Raw genomic sequence first — 22,554 nt, 5'->3', positions numbered from 1 at the left:
CAGAGTAATGAAATGGCAAGGCCACCTCTGACTATTCCTCTCCCTAAAACACCCTCTGAAATTCATAGGGTTACTATAAGTCAACAACAGACAGTTCAAAGGCACACACACACACACACACACACACACACTGTCCAATTATATTGGAACAAAAAAGTGTTCACATATAGTGCTTTTGTATAACTGTGGAAGCTTTTGGATAGTTATTTTCCTGACTTAGCAAAGGCTCACTTTGACAAAGTATCTGTTTCCAGCTGTGAACTTAAGACAAATAGGGGGCAGAGTATTTTGAAACATAAGAGTCAACACAGTAGCAAAGCCAGCACTGGTTTTAGTGCTTTAATTGGAAGGAAAATGAGTTTTCAGAGTGGAACATGACATATTTGTAGCTGGAAATTGTTGCAAACTGGCAAGATGTAACTCAAGCCTTCCATGGAGCCAAAAGAAGTGTGAAAGCCACAGCACAATGGCAAATGCAGAGACCTGGAATTATGATTTCAGTGGGAATCTGGTTAATGGAACTATGTCAGGATAAATGCTTTAAATTGTTTTTTTTTTAAACCTTAAGTAGTAAAGCACATGCTCCTCTTTCCATTTCCAAAGCTACATATAGTAAGGAAAAGAAGACTTCAACATAAAGTATTGGTAGCACCCAGCTTTCTTCTGCTGAGGCTTTAAGTAAATACTTAAAAATTTCTGAATGAGAATATTTGTATGATAAGTAATAAAGGGCCCAAAATTCACATTCAAAAGCAGCACCTTTGAACTGCGTTGGCTAGACAACAAATGCTCATGAAAGCACGTATGAGAAATCTCTTAATGTGCATTAGTGCTCTGTGGTTTGTGTAATCACCATCTGGACTTCAGACTAGTTCCAGGATTTCCTATGTAAACATCTGCACAGAAAAACCACTTTCTTCAATGCTGGTTTGAAACTGAACTATGTAAGCAGTGAGTGCAGATGTGTCCTCTATTTTCTGGTTGCCCCTAGATGGAAAGTGATAATCCAAAGTTGGGACTATTTTGTATGCATGGAAATTCTCAACATGATTCTTAGCCTTGAGTTTCATTTCTGAGATCAAAATTATATGGATAGTCTCCAAATATTTGGGGGGGGGGGGGTCCTTCACTTCATGATTGTCACTCTCCATGTCAAGAAAACAGCATTGGGGAAATAGAGTTTACAATTCTGTATTGCCCTTCCAGGAAGCCTTAGGGAACTACCCTTTATCATCCACCCATGACCCCCCCCCCCAAAACAAAAATAGCAATTTTTTTTCTACCCAGATGAAGTCCCAACATCACCTGAGAAACATATTCCATATTTTAAGGGGGTTTTTTTTTTGGACTATGTGATTTCTTTTTAACACAGACACCATTTTTCATTTTTAAAAAATGGGCCAATGAGATTATTGGCTTAAGCAGAGATTGAAAAACAATATGTGCAGTTCATTTTTAATACTATTTCCTAATTACCATCATAGAATGAATTCTCTTTCTATGTTCTTATTGCAAAGACAGAGTACAAAGAGCCATGTGAGCTGGAAAAGCAAGATATAAATCATATTACTACAACTAGCTCAGCTATTGAAGCTGTAGTTCTACTTTTAATATCCTGTGCAATCATTAATTTCTGCTATATAGTTTAATCATACTGGCAGGAGTTGGTTTAATACATTGTAATGGCTTTTAGCCAAATACATAGCTTATTTCACTACATAACAGTCACACTTCACTCAATCTCCCCACCACTACCACCACTTTTGGAGAGAGAGAAGGGAGGGTGTGACTATTATGCAGGGAAGAGCAAAATATTGATTTTGCCTTCCCCAAAAGGGGGAGGTGCAACTATTATGTGATGGCTACTCTTATGCGATGAAATACAATATTTCATTCAAATAGCTTGCAGACTGTGTGACACAGATATTCTAAATTTCTCAACAATGGAAAGGATCTGTAATGAGCATGCACATACACACACACACACATCAAATAAATAAAATAACTGCTCTGTGGATTCCTCCGCATAATAAGACTGAGGTGATGAGCAACTAAGGCACATCTAATGCCCATGCAGATACTCATATACTCACTGCCCCCTTCCATTTCTCAACACAGAAAATGTATAGTAGTTATCTCCAATGGGTGTGAGGGTCAGTGGTTCATCTTTTAGGAATATTAAAAAGGATCTCACTCCTTGTTGAAAAATTTCATTCTTGAAAAATTGGTTTTCTGACAATCAGCAGGAAGAGTAACATATCAGTCAGATGTCTGCGCAAGTTTCACCCAATATTCACATGTCCAAAATTGCCATGCATCTTTCTGTCCTGTGAAGCCTTCCAGAACACTTTGGTATGCTCAGATAGGGTGAAAATACTGTGGAAAATGTTCACATAAAACTACATTAATTGTTCACTTTTAATGGAAAGACAAAACAGTCAATAATTTAGATCCCTGTAATTATATCAGGGATGGTAATCAATTTTAAGGAGCCCCGGTGGTGAAGTGTGTTGAAGCACTGAGCTGCTGAACTTGCAGCCTGAAAGGTCACAGGTTCAAATACCAGGAGCGGAGTGAGCGCCCGCTGTTAGCCCCAGCTTCTGCCAACCTAGCAGTTCGAAAACATGCCAATGTGAGTAGATCAATAGGTACCGCTCCAGCGGGAAGGTAACGGCGCTCCATGAAGTCATGCTGGCCACGTGAACTTGGAGGTGTCTACGGACAATGCCGGCTCTTCGGCTTAGAAATGGAGATGAGCACCAACCCCCAGAGTCAGAGTCAGAGTCAGAGACAGACTAGAGAGATGGGCCGAAACTAACAAAATGAAGTTCAACAGGGACAAATGCAAGATACTTCACTTCGGCAGAAAAAATGGAAATCAAAGATACAAAATGGGGGACACCTGGCTAGACAGCAGTACATGTGAAAAAGATCTTGGAGTCCTTGTGGACAACAAGTTAAAGATGAGCCAACAATGTGATGCGGCTGCTAAGAAAGCCAACGGGATTCTGGCCTGCATCAATAGGGGAATAGCGTCTAGATCCAGGGAAGTCATGCTCCCCCTCTATTCTGCCTTGGTCAGACCACATCTGGAATACTGTGTCCAATTTTGGGCACCACAGTTGAAGGGAGATGTTGACAAGCTGGAAAGCGTCCAGAGGAGGGCAACTAAAATGATCAAAGGTCTGAAGAACAAGCCCTATGAGGAGAGGCTTAAAGAACTGGGCATGTTTAGCCTGCAGAAGAGAAGGCTGAGAGGAGACATGATAGCCATATACAAATATGTGAGGGGAAGCCATAGGGAGGAGGGAGCAAGCTTGTTTTCTGCTGCCCTGCAGACTAGGAGACGGAACAATGGCTTCAAACTACAGGAAAGGAGATTCCACATGAACATCAGGAAGAACTTCCTCACTGGGAGGGCTGTTCGGCAGTGGAACTCTCTCCCCCAGACTGTGGTGGAGGCTCCTTCTTTGGAGGCTTTTAAACAGAGGCTGGATGGCCATCTGTCGGGGGTGCTTTGAATGCGATTTCCTGCTTCTTGGCAGGGGGTTGGACTAGATGGCCCATGAGGTCTCTTCCAACTCTACTATTCTATGATTCTATGATTCAGATATGACTGGACTTAACGTCAGGGGAAATACTTTACCTTTAATTAATTATAGGTATTTGTGGTGAAGCACAAGGAATACATCACTAAAAGGGATTTTTTGTTGCTGTTGAACTGCCTACTGAATTTAACTAAACTGCACATGTTCATTTTTCTTTGATTATAGGCATGTAAATATTACAGTTCCCAATGGCACATTGTAAACTACAAATATGAACAATACTCAGCAGATTTTAGACATTTACCACGGTAAGTAACTGTATTTTTCTTAGTGTTTTTTAAAACACTATATTTGGTTGTCTGCAGTTAAATTAAGAATGTGCAGCTTTCCCCAACATCCAGTAAGTTAACTGTGGACACTGTATGTAAAGTATTTTCACACAGTAGTTCTCATTCCTTTCATCTTTAAGGAACTCCTATGACTTGAATTATTCTCCAATAGGAGTTCTTATTCATCATTGGTGAACTGAATCACATTGTGTTAATGCAGATAAACCTGAAAACAAGTAACATGGACAGTCTGGATCTAACTTTCATTCTTCAGGTCATTGCTGCTCAAATTGATGAGCTGTGGGATGGTGAGATAGTGGCTACTGGTGTTCAGCAAGAAAGGTAGAAAAAACAGTTGTGCTCATTGTGTACATATAGAGTGCCAATCCTTAGCACTTTAGGGGAAAACCCCTGCCATTTCCCCACATTAGGTGGCTTATATCTGTGTTTTCACTATTAACATATTATATAGATACTAGGTACCAACTGAAATAAAATGCATCTAGTGTAATTTTTCCTTTACTTAATAAAATATAATGGTAAATGTTTCTATACACCACACCTTTAAACACTAAACCATATCTTTTAATATCTTATAGATAGTAAACCATTGTGATAATCTTCCCACCCTTGAGATGTTACCATCAGAGATGCCACAATGCAAAACATAATTTTAAAATAAATAAATAAATGACCCAGAAGGAGAAAGTACTACCTTTACAGCAAACTCCTTTTTTAGCATGTGTGAATGGGGCCGATCCAACTGGCCAGGAATGCTTTCCTTTTTTGGCATAAATCAGCACCTTGGTTTTGAATTTGTTTACTGTGAGCCACATGAGATGACACTGGGTGGTGATGTTAGTATTGCTGGCATGACTGCAGCCTTGAAGTACTGACCTGGCAAGATTCAATTGTTTCCTCCCCTTGAGGCATGTTGTGCTGGTAAATTGTTTCACATAATCACAGAGGATGTATAGATTGGTAGAGGAGTCAACAGCATTTATCAATAGATAGTAGGAACTTTGCTGAAAATAGTTCTATGAAGAAATGGCCAAACAGTGTTGGTCATTTCCTGACTAAAAGGTATCCATTATGCCCCAATCCCCAATTCTTTTGCCCTATAAATGGGGAAGTACTAAGTCAGGGAAGTCTTAGTTCCTAATATGTGGTTAGTCACCAGTGTAGATCCTCCACAAATTTTAGTTTCTAACAGCTGGAAAAAAACTGTATTTTAAAGGACACATACAGCCAGAACAAGTTTTAGCAAAGAAGAGGTGTTTTGAACAACTGGAATATTTGTGGCATACTCTAGTGAGAGGCAGGTCTTACCACTGCAATATAAAAAGTATCGGCTTTATCGATATTATAAACTTTGTATAGCTTCATCATGATCTTGTTTGTTTAATTTATATCCTGCCTTTTGTGATCTCTATACCCCATTCACAGCATACCATGATATAGGTTATGCCTGTACCAGTTAGATCAACTCTAAACATGTTTATTCAGAGTTAAGTCATCTTGAATTCAGAGGATTTACTGTCTAGTTAATTTACTGTCTGAGCCAAGCTGTTCCATGTGGCACCTGGAAGTGGAGGTGCCTTGATGTCTTCATTTTTAGGCCTGTTCCTGGGGTTATTTGAGGTGCTGATTCAGAAAATTGCATTGGATGGACCACATCAGCTTTAGATTATTAAATATGGTTTTATGTGGGCGAGCAGATGACGACAATGGATGGCATATGTTCTGTATCAGAAACTAGAGCTAATGTGGTGTATCCAATGCAATTTTCAGAATTAGCACCCCAAATAACCAAACCAAATCTAAAGATGACCAAACACTGATTCAGAATCCTTTTGGTCCTAATGTTGGAGAGTGGTCCCTGGTCAAGTGGTCCATGGTCAAAAAAAATGTTGGGAACCACTGGACTATGTGTACAAGGTATTTATGAAATACTGTATTAATGCATTTTCTGTTTAGGCTTGGGTTCCATCTCCAGCACATTTAATTATATAAATACAAATACAGGTATTCCAAAATCCAAAACACTTCTGGTCCTTAGCATTTCAGATAAGGAATGTTCAATCTAAATATACACTTCAGCATACATCCAAAGTTTAATTTCTTATACAGTCCCAAGATTGGAAAAGATTTTTTTTACAAATCTTTCTATGCCTGAACAGTCCCAGCCTGCTTTCTTCCTTGTCCCTTATCTTATGTTGGGAAGACAACGAGGTAGGGTTGAAGACACACAAACTTCCAGTGTTGAGCCAGTGAAAAACGAGATTCTATTCTAGCCAATCCTTTAGCTGTGTGCCTATTAACTACTGTTAAGATAAACAGCAGCTACTTCCAGAATTTCTTACTGAGCACTCATGGCAATATTACTATGTCCATGCTCTCTAGAGAATTCAGGACACTTTATCTTTTAAAAGCCACAACTTTTCCATGCTCTTAATGCTTGTATTATTGCAGCAATCTAAAAGTTACAGAAAATGAAAGGTTCAAATTGCATCCATGTGCAGCACCATTTTATATATATATATATATATATATATATATATATATATATATATATATATAGTAGATCAATTTTAATCTCTTTCTTTTTAGCAATGAATGCAGGCCAGAAAAACTTCCTTCACATTCCTTTGAAATTGATCATGAAGATGTTGACAAGGATGAAGTAAGCATTTCTTTCTCCCACCGCTATCCCCTTTACATTGCTGAGTTAGCACTATTGTATGATAGGCTTCCCAGTATTTAATCAATACAAACATACTTTGTTATTTTGTGTGCATCAGGGAAATATCTAAACTTAAAAGGTACCAAGAGCTGATACTTGTTTCCAGAAAACAAGCATTCAGTTACACAGTATTTTTTGACATTTTTCAACTCAACCAAAACACAAATTCATATTAACAGTATTTTTCACTCAGGATACAACATCACATTCATCTTCGAAAGGAGGAGGTGGAGCAGGAGGGACAGGAGTTTTCAAATCTGGCTGGCTTTATAAAGGGAATTTTAATAGCACAGTAAACAACAGCATTACAGTTCGGGTAAGGAAGTAATAACTATTGTGTATGTATGTATCTGCTCCATTCTATCTCTGGTTTGAATTTTCGTTTTAGTTTTCTATGAATGTATCTGTGCTAGACCACTGAAGGAGCTTTACACCGCTTTAATTTCTAGGATCAGGAGCCTCTGGCGGCCTAGGGGATAAAAGCCTTGTGACTTGAAGGTTGGGCTGCTGACCTGAAGGCTGCCAGGTTCGAATCCCACCCGTGGAGAGTGCGGATGAGCTCCCTCTATCAGCTCTAGCTCCATGTGGGGACATGAGAGAAGCCTCCCATAAGGATGGCAAAACATCAAAACATCTGGCCGTCCCCTGGGCAATATCCTTGTAGACAGCCAATTCTCTCACTCCAGAAGCAACTCCGGTTGCTCCTGACACGAGAAAAAAATATTCTAGGATATAGATAAATTACTGAATTCACCTGTTCAATGGTTATAGAGCCATTGAGTTGTGTATTTTCTAGAGTTTCGGTTTGTTACATAATAAGTCCCCAAATTTTGATAGGGGAAAAAAGATAAACTGTAAAGATATCAGCTTGTATGTTTATTCCTTTATACTGCAAACATCAAACTGGCATCCAGGACCATAAAATGGCTGAGAGTTTGTCACGACCCAGGCGGCAGAGGCACCAATAACCATACACAGAGGCCAGAATCTAACTAATATCTTTATTGAAGGAATATATAAAGTTAATAAAAACAAGTATAGAAAATAGTCCAGAATTAGACCCTTCAGGAAAGGTCAGAATTAGTCCAAAAAAGCAATGTCCAATAAGAAATATTAAGGTCCAAAGTTGTAATCCAATAACCGAAACACTCACTTTGCCAAGCAAAGTGAGGGGAGATGACAAGGTCCTTAGTCCATAAAACTTGAGCGTGGCTAGGAAATAACTTGATACTTGAAACAAGGCTTGAACGTGGAACAAGGTAACTAAGAACAAGAACAAGGTCCGTGGAATAACTTGGTAAAATCCGTGAAACAAGGCAAGGATTAGTCCTGGGAAACAAGGCAAAGTCCGTAGGTAAACAAAGGCTGGGAAGCAAGGCGAAGGCTGGATAGCAAGGCAAGGCTTGAGCTGAAGCGAGGCTTGAATCGGAGCGCGCTGTCCAGACACAACTCGCTCCGTAGGCTGACGAATTGACTCCGCGAAGTTGCTACGCGGGCAAAACACCTATATAGAGTCCAACTTTCTCACCAAAGCGGTTCTCTGGGAATCAGAAACGAAAGCTAAACTCTGAGACCAGATGTTAAACTCCTTAAAGATTCTCACGAGAACCAATGTTAATTGGCAACATTCTTAGCTGCTATCCTCGCACTCCTGCGCGAAGCTGAATCCAAACTTCTCTGTTGTTTACAAAACTCCCGGCGCAAGAACACGGGAGAAGTAGGCTCTGGGGTTGTTTGACATACTTCTGGGGCACAACTTTCTTGCAGGTGCAAGGTTTCCAGATCTGCCTGGGAAGGATCTGGCTGAGAGGAATCCAGTTCAGACTGGGAAGGTAAAAAACCCAAGTTTTCATCTTCATCAGGGATTACAATGTCCTGAGCAGGACTACAAGGCCCATGGTTCATCACACTATCCCCCTCCTCAGGGCCCCTCCCAAACTGGGGTCCTCTCCCCGAGGCGCGAGGTCGCGGTTTGGTGGGATAGGTCAGATGGAAGCGACGGGTTAGATCAGGAGCATGGACTGTGGAGGCGTCTTCCCAAGAGCGTTCCTCAGGCCCAAAACCCACCCAGTCAATGAGATATTGTAGGCGGCGGCGATGAAAGCGAGAATCCAAAATGTCCTCAACCTCGAACTCCTCCTCCCCATTCATCAAAACAGGAGGGGGGGCCGGTTGGTCTGTATCAGGACGCACACCATCCGCCGGAAGGAGCAGGGAACGGTGAAACACTGGGTGAATGCGCATTGAACGCGGAAGTTGGAGTTTGAAAGTCACGGGGTTTAATTGCGCCACCACTGGATAGGGGCCAATGAAACGGGCATCTAACTTCCGGCATGGGCGGTGGGAGGGCAGAAAGCGAGTGGACAGAAAAACCCGATCTCCTACCTTGATTTCGGGGCCCGGCTGGCGGTGTTTGTCAGCGTGGCGTTTATAGTCCTCCTTGGCTTGGTCCAGTTGCTGGAGCAAAAGTTGTTGCACCGCTGTGAGTTCCTGCAGCCAATCCTCTGCTGCGGGAACTTCCGAAGTTTCAATGACAGGGGGAAAGAAACGTGGATGGAAACCGTAGTTTGCAAAGAACGGCGTTTCTTTTGTAGAAGCTTGAACTCCATTATTGTAGGCAAACTCAGACAGTGGTAACAGAGAAGCCCAATTGTCCTGTTGGTAGTTTACATAACAGCGAAGATACTGCTCCAAAGTGGCATTGGTGCGCTCCGTTTGCCCATCTGTTTGGGGATGATGAGCTGAAGATAAGCGAGAGTCTATGCCCAGTAGTTTTTGTAGTGCCTTCCAAAAACGAGAGGTGAATTGAGATCCACGGTCTGTGACTAAACTCTTGGGCAATCCATGTAGTCTGAAAACATGCTGAAGAAATAGATCCGCAGTTTCTTTGGCCGTGGGGAGGCCTTCGCAGGGAATGAAATGGGCTAACTTGGTGAATAGGTCCACCACCACTAAGATCGTGGTGAATCCACAGGAAGGTGGTAGGTCAGTGATGAAATCCGCGGAAATTATTTCCCATGGGCGAGATGGGGTAGGAAGGGGGTGCAAAAGCCCTGAGGGCTTCTCCCTTCGTATCTTGGAGCGCTGGCATACTGGGCAGGTGTTGACATATTTTTCCACATCCTTGCGGATCTTGGGCCACCAAAAATCTCTTAGGATCAAATGCATGGTTTTAAATAGTCCGAAGTGTCCTGCTGGTTTGCAGTCATGACACAGACGAAGCGCTTTTTCCCTGCCCGGTCCGGGTGGGATATAAACATGGTTTCTATAGCAGAGCAGCCCATCTTTAAGCGAAAAGGGAAAATGCAGACCTTGGCGAAGTTGGTCCTGCGCCCAGGCATCTGCTTGCTGACTAGCCCTGATTTCTTGAGCACAGATGGGTCCTGGAGTAGGGGAAGTTGAACCAATGGGACTGGATTTGGTGTTCCCCGCTGTGAGCGTGGCAAAGTTCTCAGGTTGTAGCAGTTGGGATTCAAAGGTCTCCTTGCGTCCTGCAGCGTATTCCGGTTTACGTGACAGGGCGTCTGCTTGCTTGGTTTGAGCTGGGGTCACATAATGGATCTGGAAGTTGAAACGTTCAAAGAATAAAGCCCAACGTTGCTGCCTCTGATTTAGTTTGCGGGCAGTTCTTAGATGTTCTAGATTACGATGATCAGTGTGGACTTCAATGGGGAATTTGGCCCCTTCTAGCCAATGTCTCCAAGTTTCAAAGGCTGCCTTTATGGCCAGTAGTTCTTTTTCCCAAATGGTGTAATTCCTCTCTGGTGTGGTTAGTTGACGAGAATAAAAGGCACAGGGGTGGAGGTGATCTCCCACCGGTTGTAAGAGTACAGCCCCAATTGCCACATCAGAGGCGTCCGCTTGCACCACAAAAGGGGTTCCAGGATTTGGGTGCTGTAGAATTGGCTGGGAGGTGAATAGTTTCTTCAGTTGCTGGAACCCTTTCTCTGCTTGATCAGTCCAGCGGAAAGGCTGCTTTCCACGGATGCAGCTAGTGATGGGGTCGGACCAGCGGGCAAAATCTGGAATGAACTTGCGGTAGTAGTTCGCGAACCCCAAGAAACGCTGCACCTCTTTCTTGTTAGTTGGCGCCCGCCATTCCAATACTGCTGAAACTTTGGCTGGATCCATGGAAAGCCCTAGAGGCGAGATGCGGTAGCCAAGGAAATCTACCTCTTGTAGATCAAAAGCGCATTTTTCTAGCTTGGCATAAAGTCCATGATCCCGCAGTCGTTGCAACACCATTTTGACGTGGTTCTCATGTTCTGATTGTGATCTGGAAAACACCAAAAAATCGTCCAGGTAGATTATCAAGAATCTGTCTAGATAGTCCTGAAAAATATCGTTGACAAAATGCTGGAACGTTGCGGGAGCTCCGCATAAACCGAAATTCATAACTCGGGACTCGAATAATCCGAATTTAGTCTGGAAGGCGGTCTTCCACTCGTCCCCTTCTCTGATGCGAACTAGATTATAAGCCCCCCGAAGATCCAGCTTGGTGTAGACCTTGGCTCCTCGAAGTCGGTCCAGTAGATCCGAGATTAAGGGCAGGGGATAGCTGTTCCGCTTGGTGATATTGTTCAATGCTCTGTAGTCCACCACCAAGCGTAATTCCCCTGACTTCTTCTTCACAAACATCACTGGGGAGGCGGCTGGGGATTGAGAGGGTCTGATGAACCCCTTGCGAAGGTTTGTCTCTAAGAATTCCCTGAGAGCTTCTTGCTCTGGTTCAGTCAGGGAGTAGAGATGCCCTCGCGGGATCGGGGCCCCCTCCACCAAGTCAATGGCACAGTCATAAGGTCTATGTGGGGGTAATTTTTCGGCTTCTTTCTCATTGAATACATCCCAATACTCGGAGTACTTCTTTGGCAAGGTGATGATGGGCTCGGAGTCTGTGGCATGGCATACCTTGGCTACGAGGCAATGGTTTTGGCAGTACGGTGAAGCAAACTGCAGTTCTCTGTTGGACCAGGAGATGTTAGGGTCGTGGAGTGTCAGCCATGGAATTCCCAAAATCACAGGGAAATGGGGAACCTCGGTAACAAAGAAGGAAATCTCTTCCATATGTTCCCTTATCCACATCCTGGTGGGTTCCGACCACTGGCTTACGGGGCCCGTCTTGAGGGGACGGCCGTCTATGGCTTGCACCACACGGGCATTCTTGAAATCATGATATTGTAATCCCAGAGAGTCGGCATACTCTCTATCGATGAAATTGTTGGTAGCTCCAGAGTCTATCATGGCGTGGATCATGACGGGTCCCCTTTTTGCTGACCATAATGTGACCACGAGAAGGAACAGGACCCCGGTTGGCGGCTCTTGGATGGATTTTTTGACCGGGTTGGCGAGCCTCTCTACACCCGGTCGTTGGCTTCCCCCGCCGGCTGTGTGCCAGTCGGCTCAGACGCCTTCGACTCCGTGGAGGACGCCGCCGCAAGACGGGCGGCAGGCTTCCCTTTGGCTGGGCACTCTCTGGCGAAATGGCCCCCGTTCCCGCAGTACCAGCAGAGGTTCAAGCGTTGACGACGGGCCTTCTCGGCGGCATCTAGTCTGGGACGCACATTGCCCAACTGCATCGGCACCTCCTCGCCTCCTCTGGGGTATGGGGTTGGCGGCGGGGGTCTCCACACCGGACGTGGCTGAACACTGGCGGGAGCGGGGGGTTTTGCCCCGGCTCTACCGCCCTGGCCTCGAACCCATTGTTTCCTGTTGGCAATCATGACTTCAGCCCGTAAACATTGATCAATGAGTGCCTCGAGGGTCTGGGGAGGATCCACCTTGGAGATTTCTTCCAGCATTTCAATGTTGAGACCCTCCCGAAATTGTCCTCTGAGGGCTACATCGTTCCAGCCGGTGTTGTGGGCCAGCACGCGGAACTCGGCTATGTACTGAGACATGGGTCTGTCTCCTTGAAGGAGGCGCCGGAGTTTGTGACCGGCTGCCTCCAAATTGTCCTCGACTCCCCAGGTCTCCTTAAGGTGATCCAAGAAGCGTTGTGCTGAATTTAGGTGGGGGGAGGCTTGATCAAACAGGGCCGTCGCCCAGCTAGCCGCTGGTCCGTCTAGAAGACTGTAGACCCACGCCACCTTGATGTCTTCTTGGGGAAACTCGGCATCACGGGCCTCTAGATAAGCTTGACATTGGCGGCGGAAAACATGAACCTTAGCAGCTTCTCCAGAAAACTTGGTAGGCAACGCCATGGCCGGGAGGCGAACTCCGCGCTCCCTCAACCCTTTTATTTCTCCATCCTGCGCGTTGAGTCTGTCACGGATGCGGTCCACTTCGTCCTTGCTGATGGTGTAGCTGAGCGGCTGTCCAGCCGGCGCGGCTCCGGTAGACATCCTGGCCTCGGTTAGTTGGTGCTTATGGGTGGCGGAGTCAAACTGTCACGACCCAGGCGGCAGAGGCACCAATAACCATACACAGAGGCCAGAATCTAACTAATATCTTTATTGAAGGAATATATAAAGTTAATAAAAACAAGTATAGAAAATAGTCCAGAATTAGACCCTTCAGGAAAGGTCAGAATTAGTCCAAAAAAGCAATGTCCAATAAGAAATATTAAGGTCCAAAGTTGTAATCCAATAACCGAAACACTCACTTTGCCAAGCAAAGTGAGGGGAGATGACAAGGTCCTTAGTCCATAAAACTTGAGCGTGGCTAGGAAATAACTTGATACTTGAAACAAGGCTTGAACGTGGAACAAGGTAACTAAGAACAAGAACAAGGTCCGTGGAATAACTTGGTAAAATCCGTGAAACAAGGCAAGGATTAGTCCTGGGAAACAAGGCAAAGTCCGTAGGTAAACAAAGGCTGGGAAGCAAGGCGAAGGCTGGATAGCAAGGCAAGGCTTGAGCTGAAGCGAGGCTTGAATCGGAGCGCGCTGTCCAGACACAACTCGCTCCGTAGGCTGACGAATTGACTCCGCGAAGTTGCTACGCGGGCAAAACACCTATATAGAGTCCAACTTTCTCACCAAAGCGGTTCTCTGGGAATCAGAAACGAAAGCTAAACTCTGAGACCAGATGTTAAACTCCTTAAAGATTCTCACGAGAACCAATGTTAATTGGCAACATTCTTAGCTGCTATCCTCGCACTCCTGCGCGAAGCTGAATCCAAACTTCTCTGTTGTTTACAAAACTCCCGGCGCAAGAACACGGGAGAAGTAGGCTCTGGGGTTGTTTGACATACTTCTGGGGCACAACTTTCTTGCAGGTGCAAGGTTTCCAGATCTGCCTGGGAAGGATCTGGCTGAGAGGAATCCAGTTCAGACTGGGAAGGTAAAAAACCCAAGTTTTCATCTTCATCAGGGATTACAATGTCCTGAGCAGGACTACAAGGCCCATGGTTCATCACAGAGTTTTACTCTGGACGATAGTGAATAGTCTCCAGTTTGGTCCTCATGCCCATTGAAAACCATTTAAGCACACACTTGTGGACGCATATTCATAATGATATACAGATCTCTAGAGTCGAGCAATTTGCCTCCTAAAGAACTAATTATTTTCCTGTTACTAGAAGCTAAAGATTTTATGTCATGTAATTGTAAAGGAGATTCAGCTTTAAGGGTAAAAGTCTTATGTTAGTGCCTTATCGTAAAAGTTAACAACTCAAGCCAATGGAGCTAACAGACAAATGGACAAAGGCACGTTTGAGGATGTTTGGCTTTATTGGGTTTTTTTTTATCGATTCAGAAGTGACTTGAGAACATACTGCAAGTCACTTCTGGTGTGAGAGAATTGGCTGTCTACAAAGATGTTGCCCAGGGGACACCCAGATGTGTTAGGTGGGAGGCCTCTCTCATGTCCCCACAAGCTAGAGCTGGCAGATGGGAGCTCACCCCATCTCGTGGATTTGAACCAGCAACCTTCAGGTCAGCAGTTCAGCTGGCACAAGGGTTTAACCCATTGCACCACTGCGGCTCCTAATAATTAGTTTTATTAACAGAATTGGTAAAAGTTGAGATGCTACACTCACAATGGATAGAGAACACTGGAGAACTATGCTCAGCTAAATAGCAACTCTGCAATGTCACTTGAGCATAACTTTTGACTGCTCCATGTTATGTTTCTTTTTAGTAGAGGTTTATTTTTCACCTGTAAAAATCTTGGGATATGATGAGATGATTAGAATTCTCTGCTATAAAGTTGTAGTGTATAGTTCAGGGGAGATCTCTAAGCATCTTACCAAACTATGACACTTTAGAGTGGCATCAAATTGTTGTAATGTGAAGGATAGATAAAATGGGGACATAGTCAGTCATGTATTTATGCTATGATACATATTCATTTTCCTTAGAACATGTACCATTGAATTCAGAAAGGGTAACTCTTAAGCAGATAGAGATGATCACACCCTATATGGCACTAAAATGGGTGATACTATTATCAATTGAAAATGTGTTGATGACAATGGTTTTCTCGGATATTTCATTTAAATATCCTTTCTCTAAATAAACTATCCATCAGAATTAATTTGCAGGAAAGCTAATCTTGTTTTTTATTTCTTTTCATGTAGTCATTCAAAAAGCGTTACTTCCAGCTGACACAATTGTCAGATAACTCATACATAATGAATTTTTACAAAGATGAAAAGATTTCGAAAGAACCTAAAGGATGCATCTTTTTGGATTCCTGTACAGGGGTTGTGCAGGTAAGCCAACATTTTATTTGGTTTTATATTTGCAGCCAGTAATGTTCTTCTCAAAGGAAGTTGTGAGTAAGGCTGGATCTACACTGCCAAATAATGCAGTTTATACTGCATTATATGGGTCTACACTGACCATATAATCTAGCTTTAGTTTAACTATTTTCTTGCTGCTGTAAAATTGTCATAATTATATCCACAATTTGAGATATATTTGGTGTAAAATCTGCATGTAATTAATTTGTACAGAAAACATTATTTTATCTACAAAAATATTGCTTTCTAACAAAAGAAAAGACTGCTTCTTGTGTAAATCACCCATATTTAAATTTTACACAGAATAAGTCCCCAATTGCAGTATTTTCTGCACAGGAAACTGCTATTCTTTTGCAGAATTTATTTCTGCATAGAAATGTTATTGTATGCTGGGTTTTTGTGCAGAAAATGCTGGCTTCTGTGCCAAATAACTATGGGTGAATTTTGTACAGAATGCGTCCCCATTTGGGTGTTAACAAGTAGATTTTTTAAAGTACTCTGTTATGTAGCTGTGGTTACCTAATCAGTCTTCTTGATGAATGTTTGAGTTTTAAAGCTATGCTATAAAGCATAGCTTTAGACAGTGTCTCTGAATGACTGCAGCATCTAACTTAGTTGTGACATCCATTCATATCTTTCAGCTATGTGAGATGTGTTGTGGGTTTCTGGTATAATAACTTCTGGTATGTAAAGCAAGGGTTTAATCTCACCTGCGTTTGATAGTATTATCCATTTAGAGGCACTGTGGTTATTTTTTATCATTAATCTGATGTAATTTATTAAAGAGTGTTAATAAGCAAGTGTGGTGAATATATTAAAACAACTGATTTCATGTGGTTTCTTTAAATAGCACAACATTACTTATCCTCTGAGTAATGCAGATTCTTTTAAGTAGTTGGGAGTGCAATCCAGTATAGAAGAAATATTGTCATCATGGAAAGTTGGATACAGATTTAGAGGAGAATTATCTCAATTTATTGGATTTCAGTGTGTCTATTCTAAATATGATTGAATCATGATCCTGTCCTTGCACTGCAAAATATAAAGTTTAATATTATGAGGAGGCATCTCTAATTTGAAATGGAATAATGGTAACAGATATTCAAAACTAAACTTATCCTATTTAGTGCTTTTTCTTTTTTCTTTTTTTCGGAACTTTTTAATTATTATTTTCAGAAATATTGTAAATATTGCTACATAATATTATACAAGCATTCAGAACATTCTCCATTGGTAACACATGTTTACATTGTTCTCCCTCTTTGTCCCTCCCTCCCTCCCCTCCATTTAATACGATTGTTCGATCATGAGGATAATCTTGTTTAATTCCTTATATTTATCTTTCCCCTTTATTCTGTAAATTAAGTGCTTTTTTCTTGAACAGTATTTAGAGTTAAATGTTTTATACTCTGGAAACTCCCAATTATCTGATCCATGAAGAGTCTTGTGTTTATTTCTATTGAATGTCAGAACAAAGGGGGTATTGGCTTCATATAAGAAAGAAGAGGCTGGAACAAAGTTTAACTTTTTTATAAACTCTATAAATACAAGTCATCTCTCAAATGGCTATGTGGTTTTAAGGGACAGATAATTCCACAAGACATTAGATGTAATCTAGGCCAAGTCTGGAATATCTATCCCAATTTTTTATGATGTGGTATTTCTGACATTCTTTTTGGATGTTCTAATGTTGAAGCTTAAATTAAATTTTGGAGATTGTTAAATCAAAAACCCAATTCTGTAGTGGTAGCAGTAGTAAAGATGAAAATGAAATTGGGGTGGGAGTATTTTAGCTATTAACTCACCACAGAAGGAAATATTTGGCTATAGATTTGAAAATAAGAAGCCCTTGTATGTGATTGCCAAAACTTTGAAATATCTATCTTGTAAGCAGATATTGAATTCTTGCAGTTTTTGTGTTTAAGACTCAGTATGCTTTCTGTTAAAAAAACAACACAGTAGCAGTAACAGCTTGGCAGTATTCTACCATCTAATTTGAATGACTTTGCAAGAATGAATTGCACTTTGCAGAAGAACATCCAAATCAACTACATTTTTCTTTGAGGAACAAAGAAATCTTTTTTATGAGGAGTGAAAATCATGAGGTCTGTGGTCTGCATGCAGGCTTTGGTATGGGTTCCTTTCACCTTGGGCATTTCAGCAAACGTTTCAATTTCTGAGTCCTTCTCCCTGCCAAAAAATTAGCAGAAAAATAATGCTTTGAAGCATATTTCTACTGTTTGGAAGGACCCAGGGCAAAAACTAAAAATGTCCTCCAAAACTGTCCGGAAACAACTAGAACATTAATCCCAGTTCTGCAAAACAGTGGTGGTGCTACAGCCTGTGCCAGGTGCAAAATAACTGAAAATTGCTTTGCAGCCATCTATATATGCTCACCAGTGTCTTCTAGTGAGTCATATTTTGGTTCGTCTAATCCAGTCTTGTCAATTTAGTTCAGCTTGCCATGCAGGAACACAAGTGAAGAAGGTGCTCAACAACTTCAAAAATTAAACAAAAAAGAAGAGTTCTTCAGCTTCAAGTCAAGAAAAATGTGCAGTTCCCAAATTAACAGGATGAGGCCCAGAATTAATAGGATGGATTCTTTCCTTCTCTGAAATCCAGGGCACAAGATCTTAGTCAGTTTCTTGTTGCATACCTTATCTAAAGTTGCCATCATCAGTTTGTCTATTTCTGTTTGGGGACAAGTTGATGACAATTATACCTGATTGTTGATTTCCTATTTGTCAGTTGGAAACCACTACGAGCTGGAAACCACTACAAGCTCAGTCCTTTTAAACAAAATTCTTTTGTCCAGGCTGCATAACACGTTCTTCAGTTTTGATCCTTTAAAGCCTTGCTAGGTTTTTTTAAAAGTATAGAGCACTTCCCGGGCTCTCATTTTGAGGCTTGTGTAGACATAGTTCCTGGTTTTTGTTTTGTTTTGATTTGCATTTAGGGTTGCAAAGACTTCCTGGGAAAGCAGAAGACATCTTAATCTTTTTTTAAGTGTGTGAATGCTGAAAAATTAAATATATGAGTATCTTAAGAGAAAGCAATACATTGTACAAATAAAACTGTCCCAGTTCTGTGTCAAAGTGTACAGAAAAAGACACCAAACACATATTCTGAGATAATTTGCTGTTTTCTAAGCTATGTGTGTCAGTTTTTCTGAATCACTTTATGAGAAGAAATAAACAACACAAATCCATTCACACCAGCTGAATATGTGTCTCAAGTGTCTAAACAGCTGTGTTAGTCATCACAGTGGTATGTGGATATTTCCAACTAGCTCCTAGAAAATAATTGACAATGGTCCATAATCTAGTGGATCTCGCACATGTGCACATAAAACTCCATATATATTGGGTTTCTCCTACACAGAATGAGCAAAAGGACATCCTGATACACAGAAAAACAAACAAGCAATGTAGTAGCAAAATAATTTAAAAAGTAGAGGAGTAAACTGGCATTAAAACCTTCAGAACCATCATTGTGTGTGTGTGTGTGTGTGTGTGTGTGTGTAATATTGTTATGATTCCCCCAAAAAACTCAAATGTCTAAACTGGAATCATATATATATATATATATATATATTTGGAGGAAAGGAAATGATACTAACCATCCAGGAATTCCCCCTTCTTCTTTTAAACCAATTTAAAAGTTAAATGTTTTATCAGCAGCAAGAGTAGAACTTTGTTTAATGCAATAGTACTTTCTCCCAGAGTACACAGAAGTTCTCATGCCAAGGCATTCTGGGAAGAAAGCATGGTGTCAGCAAGGTGAAAGACAAACTGGGTAATCTGTAAGAAGCCAATGTATATTCATGCATCAGTTTCTTTCTACAGCGGTTACTATGGGAGAAGACATAAACTTCTCTATGGTAGAAGATGGTGTCAGAGGCCAGGTTCTGCTGCCAAAACCAGAACCAATGGTTGTCAAATAATTGGAGGAGGAAGAAGAGGGAACCTTCACCTAGAGCTAAACCCTCACCCAAAATATTGCTGGCACCTAAAAAGCTATACAGTGGGCTTGTCAGCACTGGCCACAAACTCTGTAGTGGTGCAGAAGTTTTTCCTGGTTGTTTACATAATGTCCAGGGTTTTCTATCCTCAATGTGGGATAAACCAGATTGGAGAGAAAAAAGCTGGGGAATGCTTTAGAGCAGTGGTTCTCAACTTGTGGGTTCCCAGATGTTTTGGCCTTCAACACTCAGAAACCCTAATAGCTGGTAAACTGACTGGGATTTCTGGGAATTGTAGGCCAAAACACCTGGGGACCCACAGGTTGAAAACCACTGCTCTAGAGTTTTAGCCCCACATTTTGATCAGAGTGTGGATAGCATGTCAAGCTCTGATGTGGACTGGTTTGCTGTCTCCATGGGCCACTGGTATAATCCCTTTCCCCTGTATTTATCAATGCAGGGGAAAGGGGTGGATTGGACTTTTATCACTGTCACTATTGCAGATAGTGGCAGAGCTCCGGGAAAGCTTCTGGTCATCATGGGTACCTTGAGATGGCATCAGCAGAAGTGCCTGCATGACCAGTGAGAGGGCAATGCCCCCTCCTTTTCCTTGGTCACATAGACATTTCTGCTGATGTCAGTGTAGGACTCTCACAACATCCAAAAACTGTGCTGGAGTTCTGTGGTTGTCCAGTACAACAATAAGAAAAGGAATATGACAGTTCAGACAAGCTGAATCAATTTGGCCTTGGCTAGACTGTATAGACTGTGCCCCACTACAGCTCTGACATCAAGTGTGTAGGCACTGCCAAGGCCAGTCTGCAGCTTTTCTGGTCCATGTAGACCAGTGTTGTAGATCAGAACAATATTCACACAAAAACCTTTTTACTCCCTGTTTACAATAACCAGATATTCCACGGGAAATTTTCTTCATCTTTAGATTAAACCAGAAACAAAATGAATAAAATAACAGCATCTCAGATCTATCATAAAATGATCTGTAAAAATTGAAAATGAAGATGGAATCCATTGATTTCCTTACAAAATAAAAATCAGCCAAAACTGCTGAACCATCAGGCAAGTGAATGTGTACTAATCTATTATGCAAGTACTTTGTTTAAGGCAGGGATAGTTTATATACCACTGAAATATATCAGATTGTTATCAGGTGAAGAGACTACAACTATAGCAGTTTGTTTTTTATTTTATTATGTGATTATGACTTCTAGGGTGGAGGATCACGTGGACTCTGTTTCTCAGGCACCACAATTTACTAGGCTGTCTCTAATGACTATAGGGCTCAGCATCACTTAAACATAGTACAATAGAGTTTTGCTTATCCAACCTTCACTTATCCAACGTTCTGTATAATCCTACGCAATCTGCCTCCCACCCGATCCACAGTTGTTTCTCTAGGCAGCAATGCACAGCAGGCCAACACGCCCAACAACAACACAAGTGCAGCCACGCTCTCAAACAAGTGGCAGACTTGTTGTAAAATATTGTTTGGTGCTTAATTTGTAAAATAACATAATTTAACATTTAATAGGCTTTTCCTTAATCCCTCCTTATTATCCAACATTTTCGCTTATCCAATGTTCTACTGGCCCATTTATGTTGGATAAGTGAGACTCTACTGTACTACCCAGTACAGACAGAGGGTCTCTACAAACCCATGGTTCATAAAGCAGAGGTTTGCATCTCCGGAATAAGCAAATGCCGTAAACTTGTTTTTAACTTTCCAAGTATGTTACATCTTCCCAGGACATTCTCTCACACACACATATATATATATATATATATATATATATATATATATATATATATATAAACATTGAGATGAAGGAGAAGAATGATTTGAATGCAGACTATAGATGATTCCCCTACCTTTCTGAAATTTTTTTCCTGGAAATGAAAAATACTAGCACCCCAGGGAGTGACACAAAATAGTAATTCAGTGAAGTCAGCAGATAGAGGAAATCAAAGGCCTTCCAATAGCTGTAGCCATTAAAAATATTTGCTGGTTTTTGTATTTCAGTGAATTTGAATCTAGTTATTTTTCTTGGATTCTGTTTATATTTACATGAATATTATTTTCTGTTCTAAACATTGCCATTATTCAGGGCTTTCACTATCATCTGAAAACAACTTTCAGTCTGATACAAAACAGTGAGGTCGGAAAACTGCTTATGCTAAGCTAGAACCAAGACAAGACACACATACCATTGTTCTGGACAAAGTAAACCCAAAATAAGACCGTCAAGGGCTGCTGTTCTTTTGTGTTGTGATTTTATATACTTTTGTTATTTTAATCTGTATTGTTTAAATATCAATGTTGTTTAATGCTGTTTTTATATTTGTATATTTTAAGTTGTACTGAAATGTTTTTAGTTGTGAGCCGCTTTGAATCTCTGTATAGAGAAAAAAAAGCAGGACATAAATAAATATAACAATAATAACAAAACCAACTGATTAATTTCACTTGCTGTTTCTTCATTTGATAAAAGATTTGTCATGATTTATGACTGTAGAAATCACTTTTCTCGTCTTTCTTCCTAACATCTTGATTCAACAGAATAACAGGCTTCGGAAACATGCCTTTGAGCTAAAAATGAATGATTTGACATACTTTGTACTGGCAGCTGAAAATGAGCAAGATATGGATGAGTGGATTTTAACACTCAACAAGATACTGCAGATAAATCCAGAAGGATGCATTCAGGAAAGGAAGAGTGCAGATATCACAGATCTGAAATTTGGTAAGAGTTTTAAAAATTGTTCAAAATTAAGTCAGAATCAAGGAGTATGTTAAGTTACTTTCTGGATATTTTGCTGTGTAACAGAGGCACTAAGAAATCCTGTTAATGAATTGTAAAGATGCATAGTGGAACACCATCATGAATGTGTATTGGCGCTCGCCAGCCAATGCCCTAGAGGACAGATATGCATTGATCTTGATGTTTCTCAATGGCAGTGCACATCAACTATAATATATTCCAATACACATCAGTCAATTTTATGGATGCCTTATATAGTGAGGTAACAACAGTCCTTTCCTGTATGCAAACATTATGGAATTGTCAAATTCCCACAGACATACGTCTGCTTTCAAAGATGTAAGTATTTCAGCCATCATATTTATGTCTCTCTTTTTTAAAGATCTTGTATCGATCTCCTGAAATAGTCATAGCTCTGAATCCCTATGATGAAATGGTAGGGTCTGTACAGAGCCGGTCCAACAATGAGGCGAATTAAGCGGTCGCTTCGGGCGCAAAACATACGGGGCGCAGT

The 22,554-nt window shown here is 41.3% G+C and overlaps 1 protein-coding gene across 12 annotated transcripts in view; it reads left to right on the top strand.

Moving 5' to 3' along the window:
* dock10 (dedicator of cytokinesis 10) overlaps window positions 1–22,554 on the top strand; it is a 210,030-nt gene that overhangs the window by 109,862 nt on the left and 77,614 nt on the right. For all 12 annotated transcript variants that reach the window (XM_062976588.1, XM_062976587.1, XM_062976590.1 and 9 more), the window contains exons 4-8: window positions 3,774–3,856; window positions 6,488–6,560; window positions 6,814–6,936; window positions 15,138–15,272; window positions 21,839–22,022. In XM_062976588.1, coding sequence (XP_062832658.1) covers window positions 3,774–3,856; window positions 6,488–6,560; window positions 6,814–6,936; window positions 15,138–15,272; window positions 21,839–22,022 — 598 coding nt within the window. The remainder of the gene's footprint in view (window positions 1–3,773; window positions 3,857–6,487; window positions 6,561–6,813; window positions 6,937–15,137; window positions 15,273–21,838; window positions 22,023–22,554) is intronic.

This window comes from Anolis carolinensis, chromosome 3, assembly GCF_035594765.1.
Source record: "Anolis carolinensis isolate JA03-04 chromosome 3, rAnoCar3.1.pri, whole genome shotgun sequence".
Taxonomy (NCBI): Eukaryota; Metazoa; Chordata; class Lepidosauria; order Squamata; family Dactyloidae; genus Anolis; species Anolis carolinensis.
Note: the sequence above shows the minus strand (reverse complement) of the source record. Positions and strands in the feature narration are given on the sequence as shown.